The sequence below is a fragment of the Phyllopteryx taeniolatus genome, chromosome 21, assembly GCF_024500385.1.
Source record: "Phyllopteryx taeniolatus isolate TA_2022b chromosome 21, UOR_Ptae_1.2, whole genome shotgun sequence".
Taxonomy (NCBI): domain Eukaryota; kingdom Metazoa; phylum Chordata; class Actinopteri; order Syngnathiformes; family Syngnathidae; genus Phyllopteryx; species Phyllopteryx taeniolatus.
Window position 1 is genome coordinate 11,639,049 of NC_084522.1, and position 23,606 is coordinate 11,662,654.

The following is a 23,606-nucleotide window of genomic DNA, read 5'->3' on the forward strand; positions in this document are numbered from 1 at the left end:
CTAAACAAAGCCGTGTGGAGTAGCCAAAAATCTTAGTCAAGTTACTTTCGAATAATACGACTTAAGTAAATGTAAAACGTAGTCCTCCAAATGATTGCTTGAGTAAGTACAGTAAGTATTCAGTCAAAAGAACTACTCACATACTGAGTAACTGGTGAGTAACTTCTGATTTTTTTTAAAGAGCACATGAATGTCAAACAGATTCAAATATGAACAAGGAATATGAAAATTCAAATATCTCTCAACAATATCACAAAAGAAATATTTGTTTTTATGGAATAAAATGAACAGAGCATATTTAGCCAAAATAAATGATATTAAAATAACTTAAAATAACCAAGTGGAGTTCTTGTAGGCTGAAATGACAATATTTTAGGCAGACACCAATGACAGCGCATGACATTGCTGTTTTTTTTTTTTTGCAGTCCATCCATCCATTTTAAATAACACATCTCCTCGCTTGGGTTTGGATAAGCTGAGGCCCATCTGTAAGGTAAATATAGACTTCTGCCAATTTTTACATTAAAAAGTCACTTTGAAGAAATTGCTTCAGTATGTGTGTTTCAGTCAAACGTCTGTAGTAGTTACTTTGGATTGGTGAAACAGAATCAAGTGATACAAGTCTCTCTTACAAACCAAAATAGATTGTGCAAGTAATAATAAATATCCAGATAAAAATACAAAGAGCGATTGGAAAGTAGCTCAATGTAATGGTGTATTTCTTTAAAAAAAAAAAAAAAATATTGGAATGCCCTGATTGACTTCAGTCACTTTATTTCCGTGAGTGGTAACATAATACACATTCATGCAAGAGTTGCTATCAGCTACAACTCACACCTAGTAACTCGACACGCTGAAATGTCCCCTTGCGCGTCCATATTTTGTGACGTCACAACCTCTAATAACCAGGCCCCGCCCTTAATGGCTCACACTCAAGAGTTGCACATTATTATCAGTATTAGTATGTTGCATTAAAACTACTGTGATAAGTAATCTAAGTGGTTACTGGAATAGATGTAGCGGAGTAAATGTTGCTCATTACTACCCACCACTGGTCCTAAATGTATTCAGTATTTGGTTATAGTGTCTTTATTGTGAAAAGTGCAAGAGTGACTCCAACACAAAATCGTTGTTTTAACATACTTGGCTTATAAAGATGATTCTGAATCAGCTCAATATCTTCACTTCATATATTGACTTATGAAGATAAATCTACCCTAAAATTACGACGTTCATATTTATATTCATAGATTTGCAGTTAGTGTTTACTGGCGTCACAAAGTTTTATGAGCGCCTTGATTTGATCGCGCATGCGCACATCGCGACAGACCGCTTCCCACTCACGCATGCGCAGTTACAAATCCCCAGCGCCACAAGCGGCTGTATCAGTAGCTCGGGTCAGCCAGCCCAGTCAACAGCACACCTCGCTGTCTTTTATTCCATTTTTCTTAAATTAGCCACTTTAAGCTTCGCGATACCGCCCCCAATTTCAGCGTCGGTACGGAGCCGCCAGGCCGGGACAGAGTCGGAGAGAGAGGCCTCGGCAATGGAAGCGCTCGGACCCGGTAAGATATTAGACAACTGAGAGGCGGGCGTTAAGCAGAAAGAGCCCCGCATGTGACTCTTGTGCTCAGGTGTGCGGCTTCACTGGGGGCCGCGGCTGCACTGAGGCCTCGACGGAAAACAAACAGAGGCCCACCCCATGTGTCGCTCAGCGTGACGTTATTGACGTGGAGTGAAATTCTTTTCTCCTACGTCGACTGTGTGCGCGTGTGTATTTAATGTGTTCTGCAGACATGCCCGTGTGCTTGTATTTATGTGAGGCACGCACGGCTCGTCGTGACGGAGCTGGTATTGTGTGAGTGGGGATTTAACTAGGACCTCATTCCTTCCTTCCTCCTTCCTTCCGCGTCGTAATATCTTCACGTTGATGTTTACACGTTTCTTTATTTCGACCAAAAACGACATTTTTGTACAGTGACACCAGGCGATCTGGTCGATGTAAAGCAAATTGTGCCACATATTTTCACGCCAATATATCTCGAGCCGTTTGAATTTTGAGCGATCGCCATCAGGACAGTGTGCTTGCTCTCCGGACTGCCTCCGTCGGGGGCGGCGGGGTGGGGGAAAGGGAAGGTTGGAAACAGAAAATGAAGATGTTCTAACGAGTCGGTGGCGATTCGATAAGAGAGTTTATTGGTCGTGTTGTTGCGTCTGGCTCCTGGCATGGCCAGTAGCCATGCGCCTGTGAGAGCACAGCGGGAATGGTTGGATGGCGCTTTTAACCATCACACGGCTGTAGGCATGCTCCATATTACTCATCTGCTATATGATAACAAAGCCACTTCCCGGCTGTGCAGTTGTCTGAAGGAAGCCTCAACACTAGGCGATAACAATTACGAGCAGCGCGTTTATTATTATTATTTTTTTTATAAACACACCCTTCCTCTTGTTTGTGACGGACTGCCTTTGGACTGAGTGAGCAATTGGACGCTTTGTGGAGAGCATAACAAGATTTTCTAAACCATTGTTGGATCACCCACAAGCGAAGAAGAGAGGGGGGTCATTACAGTAATGCATCTGTGTGCTTTTTTTTTTTTTTTTTTTTGCAGTGGAAATAAAGTAACAAATGGTTATGTGGAAGGTGCAAGTGAATGTTAGAGAAAAAATCAATTGCAATTGTGCAAGTATCCACAGGTGTGTGTGTGTGTGTGTGTGTCTGCACACCATGGTAGCTTAAGTTTTTTTTAGAAGTGCTAGTTGTTTACCTCGACTATTATGCAGATTTTCACCAAATTTTAATCAAACGAGGTATGCATTTTTGCAATTTCAGCAAACTAGCCTTAGGTCCGCCGCACACCAAGCGACACGGCAGAGCGCAGCTCAAGTTGACCATCGTGAAAAAATAAGTTGGCTTCTCCCTAAGACACCAAGCCATTTGAGTACCACATATCTACTGATCAACTGGAGTGGAAGAGCTGCAACCCTGTATTCGGTTTTGAGGCGCCACATACAGTATGCTTTTCTATTTGACTTTTTATTGAACCACAAAAACATGGCATGCTTGTCAAGAAGCAGATTGCTGCAAAGAGAGGAGAAGATAAGAGTAAATATTTTGATGGGCAATGCAAGCAATGATTGATCATCCCTTCACAGACTGCACATGAGCATTTCAGCAACAGACTCTAGGTAGGTATAAATGCAATCATAAATATAGTTTTTTTGTAAAACACAATGTATTGGTGGAGCGGCCAGCTGGGTCTAGTTTTTATGCTTAGTACATGAAAGTTTATTTTTTTATGAAAGACTGTAAGCTCATGTATATTTTTGATTGGCTGTTACACCTGCATGCTATGATGTCATTAAAATATTGAATCATAGAAACACTAGCACTCACAAAAACTAGTTTCCGATCCCTGCAGAGTGCGCGACAGTTCAGCCGCATCGCTTGCTGTGCAGTGTGCCTTAGATCACTGATCATTTGATCTGATCTTTTGTACAATTCTAAAATCAAACAAAACCTCAGAGAAACTGTTCTAAAGAAAGCCCCAAAACATTTAATCCACCATAAAATGCTCACCATAAATAATGTTTGCTCGCTTGCTCATATTTACATTTTTAGCATCTTATCATTGTAAAGGCAGAATTTAGTGCTGCTCTTGTGTTTGATCTCATATTGTGACAAATAGATCCATTGGGTAATTTTGTAGATTCATGAGGAAATTAGAAGATGCAAAATTGCAAATAAACTTTTACTGATCAAGTTGGGGCTTCTTCAAATAGTTTATTGGTAAAATTACATACTACTTGAGTAATATACCATATAATGAGGAAATTAGACCACGGTACGTTCTTAGGGTGATAACTGAGGCAAATAAAAGTTAAAAAAAAAAAAAAAAAAAAAAAAAAAAGAAGCAAGGTACGTTAATGGTCATGAGTGTGGACAAATGTGTTCCAAAACCATTGAAGCAACCAAATGAAGCTTTTTTCACAGTCCAATGCCATTCCTTAATCCAGGTATTTGCAGGTGTGGGCGTCAGTGCACTGGTCGCTCAGTTCTGTTCAGTCTCTGACTCATCACCAGGCCTGACCATCATCCTCATGCTCAGTACAAACCCAGCTGTCCAACTGCTTGATCACGCTGTGGTTGCCAGGGACACGTCAACATTAACATAATACATTTTTACCTTTACACTGCATCACTGCACCTATAAGTGTGGTAGAAACCAAGTGTTCATCAGCCCTCATGCCAATTTGCACCTAACAGTACAGTTTGGGTCAGGTCAGCGGCATGCAATTGGAAAACCGCAAACGGTACAAAGATAACGGTGCGGAAACCTGTATATAGAGAGACTGTAGAAAAACAACACCACACAAAATGTATTATGTTCTCAATGCTGTCCTTTTTTTTACTCCGTTCTTATTTGTTGCATCCATTAGCAGATTATAGAATATCACCCTATTGACATGGCTCTCTCTCCATTCCGCCTACACTCCCCATGATAGAAATGCAACCCAGAATCAGAGCTGAACTGTACCACTTACCGGTAAACTAGCCTTTTTTGTGGTGGTCTTTGGACATTCGGTGGCCATTTAAATGCAAGCTCAATGATGTGTACTGACTATATAATCAGCAGAAAGATTATGGAATTTAGTGTGTAGGGAAAAGCCGTTTTAACTTTCATTCTAGCACAAAACAGGTGAACTCTTAGGTTGTGGTGTATATATACAAAAAATAATTGTATTGTTATTGTTGCTTATTGGGATCATATTTTGTGATGAGCCATTCCTGGACTTTTCCAAGTAGCAGCATGGCAGCTGAGGAGGCGATACATAGGTGTAAGCTCTTTTTTTTTTTTTTTTTTCTCTCCCTTTCTTCTTAATGGAAGAAGAGGATGTCAAACTTTTTGCCTAATGACTTGTGCTTAAGTTGACATACCTTGGCTGAATTTGTAAGATGTGTCGTGATCAGGAACAACACAATACAGTTTCATTTTATTTTCAATGAGATTCAAATTAAACTTCAAGGTATTTCACACAATCATTAAGCAAAACGGCAATAAAGAGAAAATAATGAGATGATCACTGTTCAGTCATCAGTCATATTTTCCAAAGAATTGCCAATATTTCACAAACTCTTCCTGGGCATGTAAATTGATGAGCCCAACTCTAAATAGGGGATTAGAGTTTGACTGGGTAAAAGCAGGAAACGCTGTCCTTCAATTCAGTACACTGCAAATTTTTTAGGTGTGTCAAGTTGGCATCTGAGATCTTAGACATACTGTAGTCATATTCCTAGTTGTCTGCCAAAGATTTGTCTCCAACAGAGGAGGCAGTTTTATTTGGAGCCTATTATTGCAACCTCATTTTGTTGAGTAACATTTATAATATGTAGACTATCATAAAGGCGGCACGGTGAACGACTGGTTACAGCGTCTGCCTCACAGTTCTGAGGACCGGGGTGCAATCCCCGGCCCCGCCTGTGTGGAGTTTGCATGTTCTCCCGGGCCTGCGTGGGTTTTCTCTGGGCACTCCGGTTTCCTCCCACATCCCAAAAACACGAATGGTAGGTTAATTGACAACTCTAAATTGCCTGTAGGTATGAATGTGAGTGCGTATGGTTGTTTGTTTGTATGTGCCCTGCGATTGGCTGGCAACTAGTTCAGGTGTACCCCGCCTCCTGCCTGACGATAGCTGGCATAGGCTCCAGCACACCTGCGACCCTTGTGAGGCGAAGCGGCTCAGAAAATGGATGGATGGAGCATCATCAACATTGTGATTATCTACCATAATTCATTTCTAGCTACAATAGGCTGAGATTTTCTTACCCTCTTTGATGTACAGAAACATGTTAAAACATTATCCAATGGCTGTATTATCCATCCATCCATTTTTTTGAGCCGCTTCTCCTCACTAGGGTCGCGAGCGCGCTGGAGCCTATTGTGAATTAACCTAGCATGCATGTTTTTGGGATGTGGGAGGAAACCGGAGTGCCTGGAGAAAACCCACGCAGGCACGGGGAGAACATGCAAACTCCACACAGAAGCTTGAATTTACACTGAGGTGGAGCACATTTGTAGTTGAGTGGTAAACTTAAACTTGCAGGTTAAGACAAAAGTGTGCACCAAGACTCTACCACATACTGTACAGGTAGTACTTTATAAAGAGAACACTTGAGAATAAAGGGACCACACATTGTCAGGAAGGGTGAGTCACAGGCAGACAGTCATACAAAGCTAACAATAGCAAGGCAGCTATCAAACTACTGCTACTATAATGGAAAAGTCTTTAGCTGGGCGAAGGGGAGGTCATTTGGGGCCCACTCTTGATCGGGGCATGCAGGCAAATGGGTTGTGGTGGAGCAATGGGGTCTTGATTGTCTGTGCTCCCGTGCCTCACTTGCTAACTGGAGCGTGTGGCTGCATGGAGTTCAGCAGGACCCCCACAGTCCTTTAGCTGTCAGTTGACAAAAGCATTAAGCAGAACCCCCCCCCCTCACCACCCTACGCCACCCTCCTTCAGTACCACAAAGCTGATGATGCTGATTGCTGAATGTCTATGTGGTCATGCATGTCCAATGAATTTGAAATTCATCTAAACATAGTTATCATATTTAGACACAACTACTATCAAAACGGATTCGTCTTCCCATTTGGATGTAATTCCGTATTGATGAGAGAGATTAGTCAGTATCTGGAGGAGGGAGATATGTTAAGGCAGCAAGATTCACATCATTAGATTCTTTTTTTTTTTTTTTTTTTAATTTTTATTTTTTTTAAATAAAAATTGTTGTACTCTAATTTGACTGAATTCAATTAGATTTACTGGGGACATGCTGTCAAAGATCGCACAATATGGGGCGGTCATCTTTTTTTTTTTTTTTTTTGGTAGTTCTGGCTTGATGACAGAATGAGGGGTCCTACTAAAGGCAAGAAAGGGACAAGTGTGTGCTTCAAAAACTCATCACTGCAACGCTGTATTTACCGGTAGGTAGGATACATTGACTGTGTGTATACATACACACACACACACAAACTATCAATTGGATACCACTGGACACAAAGCGACCACGGCGAAGACCTAAAAGTAGATGGATAGATGAAATCATTAAACACACCGGAATACAGTGGCAACAAATTGCAAAATGTCATAGTAGTTGGAAATGTGTAGAAGAGGCCTTCATCCTGCAGTGGATAGATAATGGATGATGAAGATGATGAGATATATATATATATATATACACACACACACACGTATATGGAGATATCTGCGCCTTATGTACCAAGTGTTAACGGTAATCCCAGACTCGGCGCGCCACCCCTCCATATGGTGTTGCTGTCTGTCTGTCTGAGTGAAGCTTGGGCTTTGTCTCAATGTTTGGGGTGGGTGCTTTCGTATGTCTGGGTGGAGCTGGGGGTGGGCTGAATGGTAATTGGAGGGCATTGTTTCGCTGGCCCCTCTTTGACCCTAGTGGGTCAGGGGGCAGAGTTCTGGAGCAATCACAGCACGTTTGTGTGTACGTGCGTGTGCCGATCTTCAGTGCATTCATGCAGGTGACACTGAAATGGTTAAGCCAGGCATTGAGACTCACTTAATTGAAATCTGACATTCAAATTATACATTGATCATGATGTTCAGTTTTTTTCCCCCAAAGCTGCTTCAATAGTTGATTCACTGAATTCCTATCATTCTTTTGTTATGTGCAGTGACTCTGAATTTTCCAACGGATAATCATTATTTGACTTACTGAAGAATGATCACTCTTCCTTCCTGTCTCCAGGTCCGCCTGCTGCCCCTCCCTCTCTGTTCCAGCCTCCGCGGCGTCCCGGCCTCGGTACGGTGGGGAAACCTATCCGTCTCTTGGCCAACCACTTCCAAGTGCAGATTCCCAAGATTGATGTCTATCACTATGATATTGACATCAAGCCTGAGAAACGGCCGCGGAGGGTCAACAGGTAGCTTTGCTTTGCCAAAATGCACTGTAATAAACTTGGATGCATTCCTCCCCAATGGCATTGCGTTGAATAATGATTTATTTATTTATATTTTGGTACAATTGTGACTGTTGCGTCTCAGCACCCATTTGCTTGCTTTCCAGAGAGGTGGTGGACACAATGGTGCGGCATTTCAAGATGCAGATCTTTGGAGACCGACAGCCTGGTTATGATGGGAAGAGGAATATGTACACAGCACATCCACTGCCAATAGGGAGGGACAGGGTTGGTATCCCACACATGAGCTCCCCTTTTTTTTTTTTTTTTCCAGAATAGTTGCATCGCCGGCCATTTCTTGAAGGCAAGGCAAACCTGGCTCCTACTTGAAATAACCTATTATTATCCTTTTACTTAAAACTCTGCTTGTTCCTTTTGGAAGTATTGACTGACAACTGTGATGCACAGTTGATTCACAGGTATGCCCTGTATCTAGGCAATGATAAAAACATTAATTGAGCAGTTATTCACACATTTGAAATGGGCACAGAAGTCAAGACGATCAAACGTGTCCAATAATAGAAATGAAGAATTGAAGTTCATCTGACAAAATGTACGGTAGTCTAAACCGCATTGTGCTTCGAATGAAAAGTATCATAATACATGCTGATTATGCTTGTTCTTAAATTTACCTACATTAATAAATAATACAGTTGTCTCATTGTATAGCTTCAACTTTGATCTGAACTAGTTTTATAAACATGCTGTTTTGGCTGTGGTGCTTAACCTCTCCAAAACTGGAAGTTGTGAATGACTCTAGCATTCAAATGTGTATGAACTGGGTTTCAATGTTCACTGATTGACTTACCTTGAGTATAATTTCATCCATGATCAAACCAATTGAAAAGAATCGAAATGCCATTAATCTGTTCCAGCCCCCAAAACCCACTGTTGGCACACTGAGCTGGGAAACCTCTTGCTGACGCATGCAGGTCCGGCGGCCGGGAGGGACATCTTTCTTTGGCGGTGGTTGCGTTCCAAAAAAGCCGCTTTACCATACTGCGGCACGCTGTTACATGCTGTAGAACTGGAGCTCCATCCCCCTGTACTGTGAAGCAGAGCATTTACAGCTCTTCAAGAAAAATAAATAATTGAATAAAAACATGCAATACAGGTACGCGTCGGCACATGGCCAGCCCCGCCAGCGAGAGCTCACCAGATGCCGCAGCAACCCCGTCACTTTCCAGGGTTTCCTAATGGCAGAATCTCTTTCTTGGCAGCCATCATGAGGGCTAATTTTCAGCAAGGGGAATGATGTTTATACTGGGTGAAAGAGCGAAAGCACAACTGAGCGGTCTGCATGGATGCCAAGATGAGCAGTTCATCAACCCAAATTTGTTTTGTACTCTGATTTGATAGTGAAATGAGGTTCCACCTTAATTACCTTTTTTTCCCCCCCCACATCACTCAAGTGAAAGCTTAACTGGAGCTTGTTTGTACCTTAAATTTTGGCTGGCAGCACAAAGCAAAAAATTGATCAAGCGTTGGCTAGTAACTCAAAAGACTCGTAAAATGGGGTTGTCGTAAATCCAAGGTACCTCTGTATGTTTCTTCATGGAAAGTGTTTTGTTCTGGTTCTTTTACTCTCCCTCTTTTTGTGCCACATTAAATCTATGATTATAGAAAATTTCCTTCAATTTTTTCATTTTAAGGGTTGTGCTTCTTTTTGACATTCACATACTGTAATTGGAGGTGTGTGTTGAAAAGAATTACCTTGTCGTTTGTCAACTGATTCACAAAATCTTGGTCTCTCTCCTTTTGGTGTTTATTACTTGTCTTGCTCGTCATCCATACGCTAAATTTTCCTCCATCTCTTTGCCTTTATTTTATTGCTTTCTCATTGCTTTGTTTTATTTGTCTGTCATGCTTAGGTGGATCTAGAGGTGACCCTACCTGGGGAAGGGAAAGATCAAACTTTCAAAGTGTCGTTGCAGTGGGTGTCTGTGGTCAGTCTTCAGATGCTTCTTGACGCGTTGTCCGGTCACCTGAACGAAGTCCCGGAGGACTCCGTTCAGGCTCTGGATGTCATCACGCGGCATCTCCCTTCCATGAGGTCTTCATTTATCTGTCTATTGCAGTACCTTTTTCAATATATGTGATAGGCTTATTGCTTCCAATGCTATCTTGCATCCTGAATTTAAATTGTCATACACAATGGATGCAATTTCTAGCCTTTAAACCTATAGATATAAAACTTTAAACCTATAGAAATCAAACCTGACTGCTACAATATTACTGTATATAATACCAGTACAAAATCATTTGACAGTTTAACTCTACACTATCACTCTCTTTTGTCTGCAGTTATTAGATTTTTGTTTTTAATGTCCACAGATACACTCCAGTGGGACGGTCATTCTTTTCTCCTCCTGAGGGCTACTACCATCCTCTGGGTGGAGGCAGAGAAGTTTGGTTTGGTTTCCATCAGTCCGTCCGTCCTGCCATGTGGAACATGATGCTCAACATCGATGGTAAGGCTGTGCTGCAACTCTTGATTGATTATTTAAGATTTGTATTATTATTTTGTCCTAAGAGTAGCTTAAACTAATTTATAGACATGGTCACTTTTTGTGAACAATGTTTGCAACTTATCAATTATCAAACATGTGAAAGTTTGGGTCATTGTCCTCCAGTAACCTCCTAAGTAACTCATGCTCTATGGAACCTTTTTGCTATTGCTATATTGTTGTTGTTAATAAGGCCTGATAAGTGCAGAGGATTGTGGTGGTTCCATTATGCAAACTCAGATGGACTATTTAGACCAAATTACCATTCTTGAAATAGGACCTTCAGCCTGATGGCAAGCCGTTTTAAGCCTCCTAAAAGCATCTGTACATATTGGTGCTGCATTCCTTCTTGCCCGTTCCACTTGAGCCCATGCTCAGCCTGTGATAGTTCATGCATGAAATTGTTCTGGTCATAGTAGCTAATTAATGGGGACCAATGAATAATGTGATATCTCTCTTACCCTCCCAGTGTCGGCCACTGCTTTCTACCGTGCTCAGCCAGTGATTGAGTTCATGTGCGAAGTTTTAGATATACAGAACATCAATGAACAGACCAAACCCCTGACTGACTCGCAGCGCGTCAAATTTACGAAGGAAATAAGAGGTGAGTGTTAGCTAAATATTGTCATTTTAAAGGCTTTATTATGAGATGGCTCTGTATTAAGTCACCCCCACAGTATTTGGTGTACTACATTTATAAACAAAGGTCTAAAAGTATTCTAAATTTTGTCTTTAAAAGAACATTTGCAAACTGCAGAAATGAAACTGCTATAGGAATGTTTGACATTGCTTTAGTGCTGGTCAAGATCATTGTTCTTCCAACTAGCTGGCTGAAGGTTTGTGGAAATTGAATCGCACTCCTTTTGCATTACACTGTAGCCCTGTTTTCTTATGTTTTAACAGGCTTGAAGGTGGAGGTCACACACTGTGGTCAGATGAAGAGGAAGTATCGTGTGTGCAATGTTACGCGCCGACCAGCCAGTCACCAAACGTAATTCACTTCCAGCTATTGTCATTTTGAACCACTACTTTAAAGCTTTTTGTGTTTTGCACATTTGTATTAACAATAATTTGACTGGTATGTGTTTCTTTTCATTTTATCCACATTACTGTTTTCATGACAGGTTCCCCTTACAGCTTGAGAATGGCCAGGCAATGGAATGCACAGTTGCTCAGTATTTCAAGCAGAAGTACAATCTGCAGCTCAAGTATCCACATTTACCCTGTCTGCAAGTAGGACAGGAACAGAAGCACACTTATCTGCCATTGGAGGTTAGAAAGAGACCGTTTTTACACTTAAACATCATAAAGAAATTTCAGTGTTCCACCAAAACTCCTCCTCCTAAATGACCGCTCACTTTTTGTGCGTGCACGTACAATGTAGGTCTGTAACATAGTAGCTGGCCAACGCTGTATAAAAAAACTGACAGACAACCAGACATCCACCATGATCAAAGCTACCGCTCGCTCCGCCCCTGACCGACAAGAAGAGATCAGCAGACTGGTGAGTGAATATCTATGTTGCCTCTTGATGTTGCTCTTTGGCCTTTACTAAGCACACTATTGGTTCTGCTAAAATGAAATTTGCCCTTCTGTGAAGTGGTATTGGAGCTGTGAGAATTCTGATAACTTTTTTACCACTGCAGATTTTTGTGTGTGCACAGACTACAAGGCAGTATGTTACAGTAAATTTCAAAAATCTTTCTTAAATTCACTGTTATTCAAAAGACAACTTTTCCTTCCAACTGGAACATAATTTAGTTGAACACCTATGCTACATACATTATCATAAACAAGTGGACAAAGCCTAAAAGTGGTCATTTATGGCAGTTATTCCCAACCACTGTGCCGTGGCACAATAGTGTATTACATCAGTATTTATTGACTACAATTGTTTCTCTGTTCATCCATCTATGCCATTGACATATAGTTAGAGGCAGAACAATTAAATGTTCATCCACCAGATGGCAAAAGGTAAAATTAACCCATGTATGCACCTGTTGAAATTCATACAACAGAATAATAGCTTTGTTCAACTCAACAAGCCCAGATTTCACACTAAGTAAATGTGTGACTAAATTGAGACCAGATCATTGTTATTTCAGTATGTATTATTTTTGTGACTTTATTATTTGGTTTTAAGCTGTAATATTTTTGTAATGTCAAATATGTGTCACGGTTGGGGAAACACTGTCCCTATTGTCCTTTGCTTCTTTTGTTCTAATCTCCTCCTCACCTTGCCCAGGTCAAAAGCAACAGCATGGTTGGGGGTCCTGACCCGTATCTGAAGGAATTTGGCATTGTGGTGCATAATGACATGACTGAGGTGACAGGACGAGTGCTCCCAGCGCCCATGCTACAGTATGGGGGCCGGGTGAGTACAGACACAGGGAGGGACTGTGGCAGGGTGAGTACCGGGAAGGGGTTATACTCTTGGGTTACCAGCCTAATGAAAAAGGCATTGGGTGGGGGGCATCGGAGTGAATGTTGGAACATCGGGCTTTTCTTTCCAGGTTTGCAGGAGTAGTCTTATCTTTATATTAATGCTCACATTTTCTGAAATTGTCACTAATTGGTAATTAATAAAAATTAACACCAGACAAGCACATAACAGTAGCTGGATTGATATATCAAGGCCCTAACAGCATGCAAACGGAATGCAATTCCTTACAAACTAACTAGTGCTGCAATTAAATTAACTAGACCTGTAAGACCTGGAACTAGCTCTGTGTGGGGGAAATCCTGTGGTGAAGTTCAAGCAGTCACAGTGTGCAGATCCTCTAAGCCAGGGGTGGGCAATTAATTTTCCAAAGGGGGCATGAGAAAGTCGGACAATTGATGTGGGCCATGCCAAAGGGCTCAATTGTATTCCATATTAATTTAATTTATTGAACTGGTCCAGCACAAAAGGCATACAGATCCACCATTCTGCATGGCCATGCAGCTGAACAGGACAGGTTAAGAAGAAATTGATATAATGCATTAAATTAAAGTTTAATAAGCTCCTATTTTGGTAGATATGTTCTTAGGAAATGAAGATAATTTCCCCACATTGGGAAAATTAGCAGAAATGTTTACCAAAGTTGTAGTCAATCATTGAAATTACATATCTACACATTAACATTAGATCCCTATTTAATCAATATTCCCCCCCAAAAAATGTTTATATATGTTTAAAGTGCTGGTATGACTACAAATCACTAACTCATATTAGCCATTCTTAGTTGGGACTCACAGATCATTTCCAGGAAAAATTCCTCTCTGACCTCCAAGATGCAGGGAATGGGAATGTTGCTAACATGAGAACCACTTTTGGCATTGCGGCGATTTGCTTTAAAAACAAACAAACACACAGAAAAAGTAGCTGGTTGTTGCTCCCGCTTGGTTTGTTCTCCTGACAAACGTGGATATCAAAATAAAAGCACCACATTTTATTTTGACGTAATAAAGATTGTGAGGGATGGTCAGAGACTAGATGTGGCCCACGGGCCGTAATTTGCCCGGGTCTATTCTATATGCGCTTCCTTTGCTGACAGAGCTTTGGTGCAAATGGTTATAGTAGGCAGTGGAGCTGTACAGACCCTTACCAAAAAATTTGAATATCATGGAAAAGTTTATTTATTTCCATAATTCCATTCAAAAAGTTAAACTTTCATAGATTGTAGATTAAGGGCCCACAATTTAACCAATTTCAAGTATTGGCAGTGGGTAGGGAAAGTATTCAGACCCCCTTAAATTTGTCACTTATATTGTAGCCATTTGCTAAAATATTTTAATTTTTTTTCCTCAGTAATGTACACACAGCACCCCATACTGACAGAAAAAAACAGAATTGTTGAAATTTTTGCCGATTTATTAAAAAAGAAAAACTGAAATATCACACAGCCATAAGTATTCAGACCCAGTATTTAGTAGAAGCACTTTTTTGAGCGTCTCCAGAGATGCTCAATTGGGTTTAAGTCAGGGCTCTGGCTGGGCTATTCAAGAACAGTCATGGAGTTGTTCTGAAGCCACTCCTTTATTTAAGCTGTGTGCTTAGGGTCATCGTCTTGTTGGAAGGTGAACCTTCGGCCCAGTCTGAGGTCCTGAGCACTCTGGAAAATGTTTTCGTCCAGGATATCCCTGTAATTGGCTGCATTCAGCTTTCCTTTGATTGCAACCAGTCGTCCTGTCCCTGCAGCTGAAAAACACCCCCACAGCATGATGCTGCCACCAGCATGCTTCACTGTTGGGACTGTATTGGACCGGTGATGAGCAGTGCCTGGTTTTCACCACACACACCGCTTAGAATTAAGGCCAACAAGTTCTATCTTGGTCTCATCAGACCAGAGAATCTTATTTCTTACCATCTTGGAGTCCTTCAGGTGTTTTTTTTTTTTTTTTAAGCAAACTCCATGCGGACTTTCATGTGTCTTGCACTGAGGAGAGGCTTCAGTCGAGCCACTCTGCCATAAAGCCTCGACTGGTGGAGGGCTGCAGTGCTTGTTGACTTTCTAGAACCTTCTCCCAACTGAATCTCTGGAGCTCAGCCACAGTGATCTTTGGGTTCTTCTTTACCACTCTCACCAATTCTCTTCTCCTCAGATTGCTCAGTTTGGCCGGACGGGCAGCACTAGGAAGGGTTCTGATCGTCCCAAACGTCTTCCATTTCAGGATTATGGAGGCCACTGTGCTCTTAGGAATCTTAAGTACAGAATAATTTTTTTTGTAACCTTGGCCAGATCTGTGCCTTGCCACAATTCTGTCTCTGAGCTCTTCAGGCAGTTCCTTTGACCTCACGATTCTCATTTGCTCTGACATGCACTGTGAGCTGTAAAGTCTTATATAGACAGGGGTGTGGCTTTCCTAATCAAGTCCAATCAGTATAATTAAACACAGCTGGACTCCAATGAAGGTGTAGAACCATCTCAAGGATGATCAGACAAAATGGACAGCACCCGAGTTAAATATAAGTGTCAAAGCAAATGGTCTGAATACTTATGGCTGTGTGATATCAGTTTTTCTTTTTTAATAAATCTGCAAAAATTTCAAAAATTCAATTTCTTCAGTCAATATGGGCTGTTGTGTGTATATTGAGGGGGGGGGGGAACTTAAATGATTTTAGCAAATGGCTACAATATAACAGAGTGAAAAATGTAAGGGGGGTCTGAATACTTTCAGTACCCGTTGTATGTGTTTATTTTTACATAATTTGGGCTTCCAGCTCATAAAACCCACAATATCAGGAATTCAAAAATTTGAATACTGTGAAGAATACTGAGTGTCACACACTCATCATTGACTAAACTCAAAGCACCTGCACAGGTTTCACCAGGTGTCATTAAATTACTTCAGTTTGGTTTGTCTCATTTGGGTTCAATATGGGGAAGACTGCAGACTTGACAACTGGCCAGAAGACCATCATTGATACCCCCCATAGGATGGGTAAGCCACAAAAGTTCATAGCTAAGAGGCTGGCTGTTGACAGTGTTGTGTCCAAGCATATCAATGGATAGTCTCATGAAAGGACAAAATGTGGCAGGAGAAGATGCACCGGCAAAAGAGATGACCGTTGGCTTGAGCGGATTATCAAACAGAAGATTCAAGAATCTAGCAGAGATCCAGAAAGAGTGGAATGAGGAGAGTCTCACAGCTTCAAAAACCACCACATTCAGACGCATTCGGGTCCAGTGGTTCAAGGTCCTCTTTTCGGATGAAAGTAAAGTGTGCCTTTCATTCGGGAATCAAGGTCCAACGGTTTGGAGGAAGACTGGTAAAGAACATAACCCAAGCTGCTTGAGCTCCAGTGTGAAATATCCAGTCAATCAGTCATGATTTGGGTTGCAATGTCCAGTGCAGGTGTTGGTAAACTCTGCTTTCTTAAATCCAAGGTCACCACAACTGTTTACCAGAATGTTTGAGAGGACTTAATGATTCCTTCTGCTAAGGATCTGTATGGAGATGCAGATTTCATCTTCCAGCAGGACCTGGCTCCTGCCCATACCACCAGAAGCACCAAAACCTGGTTTGATGCCCATGCCATCACAGTGCTTGACTGGCAAGCCAACTCGTCGGAACTAAACCCCATTGAGAATCTATCAAGAGGAAAATGAGGGGCACCAGACCAAAAAACAAAAGAACTGACCGCAAGCATCAAGGAAATCTGGGCTTCCGTAACTCCCAGGCAATGCCACAGGCTGATTGCCTCAATGCCACGGTGCATCGAAGCAGTGATCGAAGCAAAGGGATTCCCGACCAAGTATTGAAGATTAACATATCGTTTGGAAAGTACCATATTTCAATTGATTTAATGTGACCCTAATTTATTTATTTTTCTACAAAAAATTAGACGTAAATGGTGATTTCGTCACAGTATTGTAATTTTTTTGAATTCCTGATTTTGTGGGTTTTATGAGCTGGAAGCCCAAATTATGTACCATAAACGTATACAAATAAATTGAGGGCCGTGAATCTATAATCTATGAAAGTTTAACTTTTTGAATGGAGTTATGGAAATAAATGAACATTTCCGTGATATTCACATTTTTTGGAAGGGGTCAGTACATGTTTAATTTGCTTGCATATGGGGTATGTGGGGGAAGGAGAGAATTAGGAGCTCTAATCACAAAAGACTGCTGCTTCACCCACTGAATCTCAATTCAGCCATCTGGTCCGCATCTGGAGAGAGCCAGGAAAATTGGATGATTGATGTAGACTTTAAATGTTTTTATGCTCATCCATGTGGAAATTGTAATGCTGAGATATATACATCCGCATTTGAACACTACGGGCTGATTCATATTTAAAGATGTTAACTTACACCGGTATCCTCATTCTTGGTAGAAAGGCTGGATAGGGATTCAAGGATTGTGAATAAGAGGGGGTGACGTGAATGCGTTGCCACCAGGATGTCAATGAGACTTGTCACCAAGCAATGAGTGTCCAGCAGTAAAATCTTTTTCAAGTCAATGGAGTGGCAATTTGGCTTTCTTACAGGCAATAAAACGCCCTGCATTTCTGCTGACGAGCGATAAAATCCTGATCTCTCTCTCTTAATGTTGGGGGAGATTTCCCATTTTGTTCTGCGCTCGGTTTGCAGGTGTTCACATTGTTTGATTTTTAAAGCTCAACACAGCAGTCTTTCTTCCACTCTCAATTGAACAGTTGGCCATTTGCCACCTGGGACAGCAAATCTAATTGGCTTCAAGCCTTCTCTCATTGCTTGGAATGAATGGTATACATTGCATTTTAAAACTGCATGCTGATCTGATGTTTGTGTGCTTATATGGCCAGGTTTTTTCAAAAACTACAAGAAACACTCCCTGAAGTTGCTAGATACACATGAGATGGGAAAGCCTTTACTCTTCCTCATCTGTAACAAACACTATGATTTAGTTTCCATTACTGACTTAATCCTTGACTAACATTTATGTCCTTAAAACTCAAATACAGTACGGTATTGGTATTTTTTGAAAATAATACATGCTGCTAAATGGCCCCAATTAACTACACTGCACTTAATAGTCTTTGGTAAAGCTTGTTAACGAAGTAGAAAGCTTCTGCCCTTTTGTATTTGTATTTACAACCACACTGAATTAGGAGCAAGAGATTCTGTTTGTCATGCCATGAAGCTCGTAGGATTTTAGTAGGAAGTCGTACAAAAATATTAAGCATTTTATATTTAACAGCTCTACACACAGTGACAGACTACAACAAATTTTTTGAAACATACACTATTTATCTTTAGTTTAATTAAATTAAAAGGTTGCCTGTTAAAGTAACCTGAAAGTCTAAATGTAGTTGTTCCCTGCATCAGTTTTTATATGAAGTCCTGCAAAATTGCGTGACAACTGGCAATATGATGATTTGGGAAACGGTAAAAGCGTTGAATGTGGCTATATCTGTTTGCCTGTTAAATTAGCATGTTTTCACGACCATAAGGCGCACCGTATTAAAAGGCGCAGTCTCAGTTACGGGGTCTATTTCTGTATTTAACACATACATAAGGCGCACCGTATTATTGGGCGCAGGCATGGTAAAACATACGGGAGTATGCATGCACCCATGCTAAAACAATGTTTTTAAAAAGGCAGTGGGAGCAAAACTGAGTTTGATTGTACTTTATTGAAGTATTTAACAATGTACTCACGTTATTTTTTTATCAATCCTCATCCACAAATCCATCAAAGTCTTCATCTTCTGTATCTGAAATGAACAGCTGGGCAAGTTCTCCATCAAACACTCCAGCTGCCCTCTCGTCATTGTCAGAGTCAGTCTTGTTGCCGTGCGGCTCCTCAGAAATGATGCCGGCTTTTACAAAATCTCAGTGCAAGCAGACACGTTAGCCCAAGCATCCACAATCCATTTACAAATTGTGGCGTAACTCGCCCGGCGCTGCCCCCTAGCCTTAGTAAAGCTGTGTTTGCCATCTGTCATCCATCGCTCCCACGCCACTCGCAACTTCACTTTGCACGCCCTTTTTACACCGATGACCAGCGGTTGGAGTTCCTTCGTCAAGCCTCCAGGAATGATGGCAAGCTCAGAGTTATTGCCCTCAGTCGAATGGTGACTGTAGAGACGCTTCTCCCGGCTGTTCTTTGAGCATTAATCCATTGCTTGAGGAGTTCTTCCAAATCGGGCCACCTCGCCTTGTTTCCGCGGAAACTCAGCTTTGTCTTCTTGACTTGGCGAAGATCGTTTTCCTGCTTCCTCCACTTGCAAACCATGGATTCATTGATCTTGAATTCTCTCGCGGCTGCTCAATTCCCATGTTCCTCCGCGTAACTGATAGCTTGCAGTTTAAACTGTGCTTCGTAAGCGTGTCTCTTCGTAGGTGCCATTTCCGGGGGTCCTTAGTCAAACCGATGTTTTGCACAATGCACACCCCGGCGCTATATACTTACTGGGGGGGTGCCTTTAGCGGCCTCTTTCACGTGCACCCTTCCCCCTTTACGTCCGCATGCTGTCCTCAGTCACGTCCGCCTTTCCTCTATATAAGCAGCCTGTCGGCAGGAAATGCTCCCAGTCAGTCAAGCGGAGCGCTCATCAAAGTCACACATTTACAGATTTTGGAACTCTGTGCACACACAAGGCGCGCCGCATTATAAGGCGCCCCGTCCATTTTGGAGAAAATGTAAGACTTTTTTTTAAGTGCGCCTTATGGTCGTGAAAATACGGTATGTAGTAAACCTTGTGTATCAGCTCATCCAACCGGGGGGTTGACTAAGAAGGTAGGGACTCTCTCCACAGAATAAAACGGTAGCCACGCCCAATCAGGGCGTGTGGGACATGAGGGGGAAGCAGTTCTATGCTGGCATCGAAATCAAGGTCTGGGCTGTGGCCTGTTTCGCACCACAGAAACAATGCAGAGAGGACTTGCTCAAGTGAGTGCCATAATGAATGAATCACAAACATTCAAACATTGCTTGCAAAGCTTTTAGTCCTCTTTAAAGCCTGCTTGCTACAGGCTACCTTGTTTGTGCTTGATTGAGTTCCTTGGATATCTTCTGCTTATTGCTGATCGCTAATGAGCTTGGCTTAATTTTGGTAGGAGCTTCACTGATCAATTGCGTAAGATCTCAAAGGATGCTGGGATGCCCATCCAGGGCCAGCCATGTTTCTGTAAATATGCACAAGGAGCGGACAGTGTGGAGCCCATGTTCAAGCACCTCAAGATGTCTTATGTGGGTCTGCAGCTCATTGTTGTCATCCTGCCTGGCAAAACGCCAGTCTATGGTAAGCGCGCTGTGTTGTTTCTAATTTTATGCCACAGTGCATGAGGTAAAGCTAAATGCTTATGGATGAGGCATAAAAACATTGTTACAGTAATTGTTTTTTTGCCAATTGTTTACCTCTGTATTCTTCTCCACAGCTGAGGTGAAGCGGGTGGGGGACACCCTCCTCGGCATGGCCACCCAGTGTGTTCAGGTGAAGAATGTAGTAAAGACGTCCCCACAAACTCTCTCCAACCTCTGCCTCAAGATCAATGCCAAGCTGGGAGGCATCAACAACGTCCTAGTGCCGCACCAGAGGTCTGAAGCCTATTCATTTTTAATGTCCCCATTTGGTTGAATGTTAATACAAATAGAATTGTTGATCAGCTTATGCAACAACTATTGTGCCAGCTGCTGAATTTAGAGTCATTAAAAGTCACTGTTGCATTATTGGCGCTTTCCAAATGAAAATAGTGGCTAACTGCAGACTTTATGCATGTTCTGATACACCAGCTCGACATTTACGCTTTCCACTAGTTACAGCAGGCCATGTACAGTAGTTATCTTACTGTGTCGCTGAGAAGCGACATTGGGGAGCGCCTTTGTTTTGGTTGCCTCCATGGCTCTTTTGTCAATCAACTCATCCTTTTTTAATTCATATATGAATAGGTTGGTGCTGTACAACCGGTCATAAATTGCAGCTTGAATAAATGACGAATATTTTTGTGAAAAAATCAGCAGTCGTGTGGACATTTTCTTTGTGACTCCGGCTCACAAACTGTAAACCTTACGTTGTGTAGCATGAAACTAAGCTAGTACTGTTCCGTTTGGCACCTCAGGATTATTTTGTGGCTTTGTGAGCTTTCAAAATTATTAAAAACAAAACACACAAATCAGCTGAAAATTGCTTAATTGGCATCCAATTTCCGATCATATGATCAGAGTGGGTCAACTCAACTCACCCTTTATATATGGAGCACTTTAAAAAAAAAAACAACAAACGGGTCTTTTGTTCCATAGACGTCTTGGTTTAGGTGAGTTTTGTGACTTATTGAAGCTCCATAATTTTGGGACTTGTGATACGTTTTTGTGTTTGTCTTGTTCAGGCCGTCAGTGTTCCAGCAGCCCGTCATCTTCCTGGGTGCAGATGTCACTCATCCTCCAGCAGGTGATGGGAAGAAGCCATCTATAGCGGCAGTGGTGGGCAGCATGGATGGCCACCCCAGCCGTTACTGCGCTACAGTGCGAGTCCAGACGTCCCGGCAAGACATGTCACAGGTTTTTAAATGCTTCTAATTTGCAGTATAATAGAGGAGAGTCAAAATCTTCCAATATTAGTAAGAGTATTCCGTTACAAGAGAAAATTAGTCCAGATGTGAAACTTGGAGGTGGGTAAATTGGATTTTTTTTCCTTTTTGTTTTTTTGTGCAGTTCGACTTTCTTACAAAGCCTTTCCCTTTTTAAAAAAAACAAAAAAAAACCAAACAAAAAACCAAAAAAAAATATTTCTTTAAAAGCAATACCATTCTTCTTTTCTAAATGGACATATGTTTATGGGCTTTATAGGAGCAGCTCTTCAGTCAGGAGGTCATTCAAGATCTTACCAACATGGTGCGGGAGCTACTGATCCAGTTTTACAAATCCACACGCTTCAAGCCAACCCGCATCATCTATTATCGTGGTGGTGTGTCTGAAGGCCAGATGAAACAGGTGCCATATTACATGTATCTACTATGTGTTCCAAATTATTATGCATGGAGGATTACATAAACATTTGAGTTTTAGCTTTTCTGAGGATGGTTTTGCATGTATGGTTTCCTCTGTCTGTTGAGATCCCTGATATAAATCGCAAACTGGTTGGTTTAGGAAAATTACATAAGGAGCTTGTTCCACATAATTAAGTCACAGTTTTCATGTAGTATAGGGTAAAAGTAGTATTTTCTACTGCTACACTGAACATTTCAAGAAAACGTAAAGGAGATTGTAGTGTTAAAAATGGTGTGTGGGAGAGCAAATGGGTTTGTTCAGATAAGGAGGTTTCTGTCAGGCAAATGTATCATTAAAAGAGAAGCTGCTAAAAACCCACTGATGAGAAGAGAGTATTTGAAGCTAATGGTGTCTCTAGACGCGGGCTCGTCTCAAGGCTTGCTGTCATGCATGAGGCCACCCCTAACCTGGAAATGTTTGCAGTGGGCTCAGAAATACATGACAACTAATTTTCAAACATTTGTATTCACTAATCAATGAAAGCCACGCTACTTTCTAGATGGATGGAGTTCTGGATTGTGATTGGATAGCCACAATGTTGCTGGTGTCATCGGCACTAGTTGGTTGGGGAAAAAAAAGAGAAAAAACTCCTACCTAATGTAATTCTTCATGGTTAACATTTTCTATCAGTGTAAGCACAGAGTAATTAGGAAATCTTGCATGGCTAATAATTTGGAACACTTTGAATATGAACTATTGTTTAGCTCAGTTTGATGATCTTTCCTATCTGAAGGTCTAGCAGATTGCAGAGAAGCCCTTTCAGTGTTTGAAATCTTTTTATGAATGACCCTTTTAAATTTTTTTGTTAAACATTTGCAGGTAGCGTGGCCGGAGTTGATTGCCATCAGGAAAGCGTGCATCAGTCTGGAGGAGGATTATCGGCCTGGCATTACCTACATTGTAGTCCAGAAACGCCATCACACTCGTCTTTTCTGCTCTGACAAAGCTGAGCGGGTATGTATGGCAAAATGTTTGTACTGTAGTTATAGATGGTTTCTTATATACAACTGAATTATAAAACTTGTATTCTTGCTTTCTGTCTCTCACTTTCAGGTTGGGAAGAGTGGTAACGTACCAGCTGGTACCACTGTGGACAGCACCATTACACATCCGTCCGAGTTTGATTTCTATTTGTGCAGCCACGCTGGAATTCAGGTGAGGCACAGGATCACGCACATTGTATATACTCTAATTTCTACTCTATCTACTAAAAAGTGAAGTTGGCATAAAATGTATAATTCACTGAAATAGTTTCATGCTACACTTGGATACATTGTGAATTTTCACCGATGTATTTTTGCATTGAAATATTATCGCTGTTTGACCAATCTCTTTATTTTTGCTGTAAAATGAAAACATTTGGGTTTGACATCAAAAGATTGCAACGTGTAATGTGGTGTCGTGTTACAAATTATATCTTCTATCTAATGGTATCAGCCCCAGATGGTACCTGTAAATACCTGAAAATTAAAGCTGAAATGATCTCGCAATCTGTTGATGTCAAATGTTTTCAATCTAAAGCAAAAATGAAGGAAATGATGTCACTGTTCCAGTAGCTTTATACAGGAGAGTAGCTTGCTATATACTTGTCCAGATTTACATACACTGGTACCTTGACATAAGGGTTCCCCAACTGGTGAGGTTTTCAA

The 23,606-nt window shown here is 41.4% G+C and overlaps 1 protein-coding gene across 7 annotated transcripts in view; it reads left to right on the plus strand.

Moving 5' to 3' along the window:
* The window catches only part of ago4 (argonaute RISC component 4), a 32,374-nt gene that overhangs the window by 4,322 nt on the left and 4,446 nt on the right, over positions 1–23,606 (plus strand). For 2 of the 7 annotated variants that reach the window (XM_061759327.1, XM_061759325.1), the window contains exons 3-19: positions 426–493; positions 7,781–7,955; positions 8,099–8,219; positions 9,863–10,044; positions 10,326–10,462; positions 10,968–11,102; positions 11,402–11,489; positions 11,623–11,770; positions 11,883–12,002; positions 12,744–12,905; positions 19,712–19,860; positions 20,028–20,212; positions 20,349–20,508; positions 21,297–21,468; positions 21,757–21,900; positions 22,777–22,911; positions 23,011–23,112. In XM_061759327.1, coding sequence (XP_061615311.1) covers positions 8,115–8,219; positions 9,863–10,044; positions 10,326–10,462; positions 10,968–11,102; positions 11,402–11,489; positions 11,623–11,770; positions 11,883–12,002; positions 12,744–12,905; positions 19,712–19,860; positions 20,028–20,212; positions 20,349–20,508; positions 21,297–21,468; positions 21,757–21,900; positions 22,777–22,911; positions 23,011–23,112 — 2,124 coding nt within the window. In that variant the 5' untranslated portion in view covers positions 426–493; positions 7,781–7,955; positions 8,099–8,114. Of the gene's footprint in view, positions 1–425; positions 494–1,366; positions 1,566–6,891; positions 6,987–7,780; positions 7,956–8,098; positions 8,220–9,862; positions 10,045–10,325; positions 10,463–10,967; positions 11,103–11,401; positions 11,490–11,622; positions 11,771–11,882; positions 12,003–12,743; positions 12,906–19,711; positions 19,861–20,027; positions 20,213–20,348; positions 20,509–21,296; positions 21,469–21,756; positions 21,901–22,776; positions 22,912–23,010; positions 23,113–23,606 lie in introns of those variants that run through there. The other 5 variants (XM_061759328.1, XM_061759321.1, XM_061759322.1 and 2 more) reach the window with 5 other exon arrangements.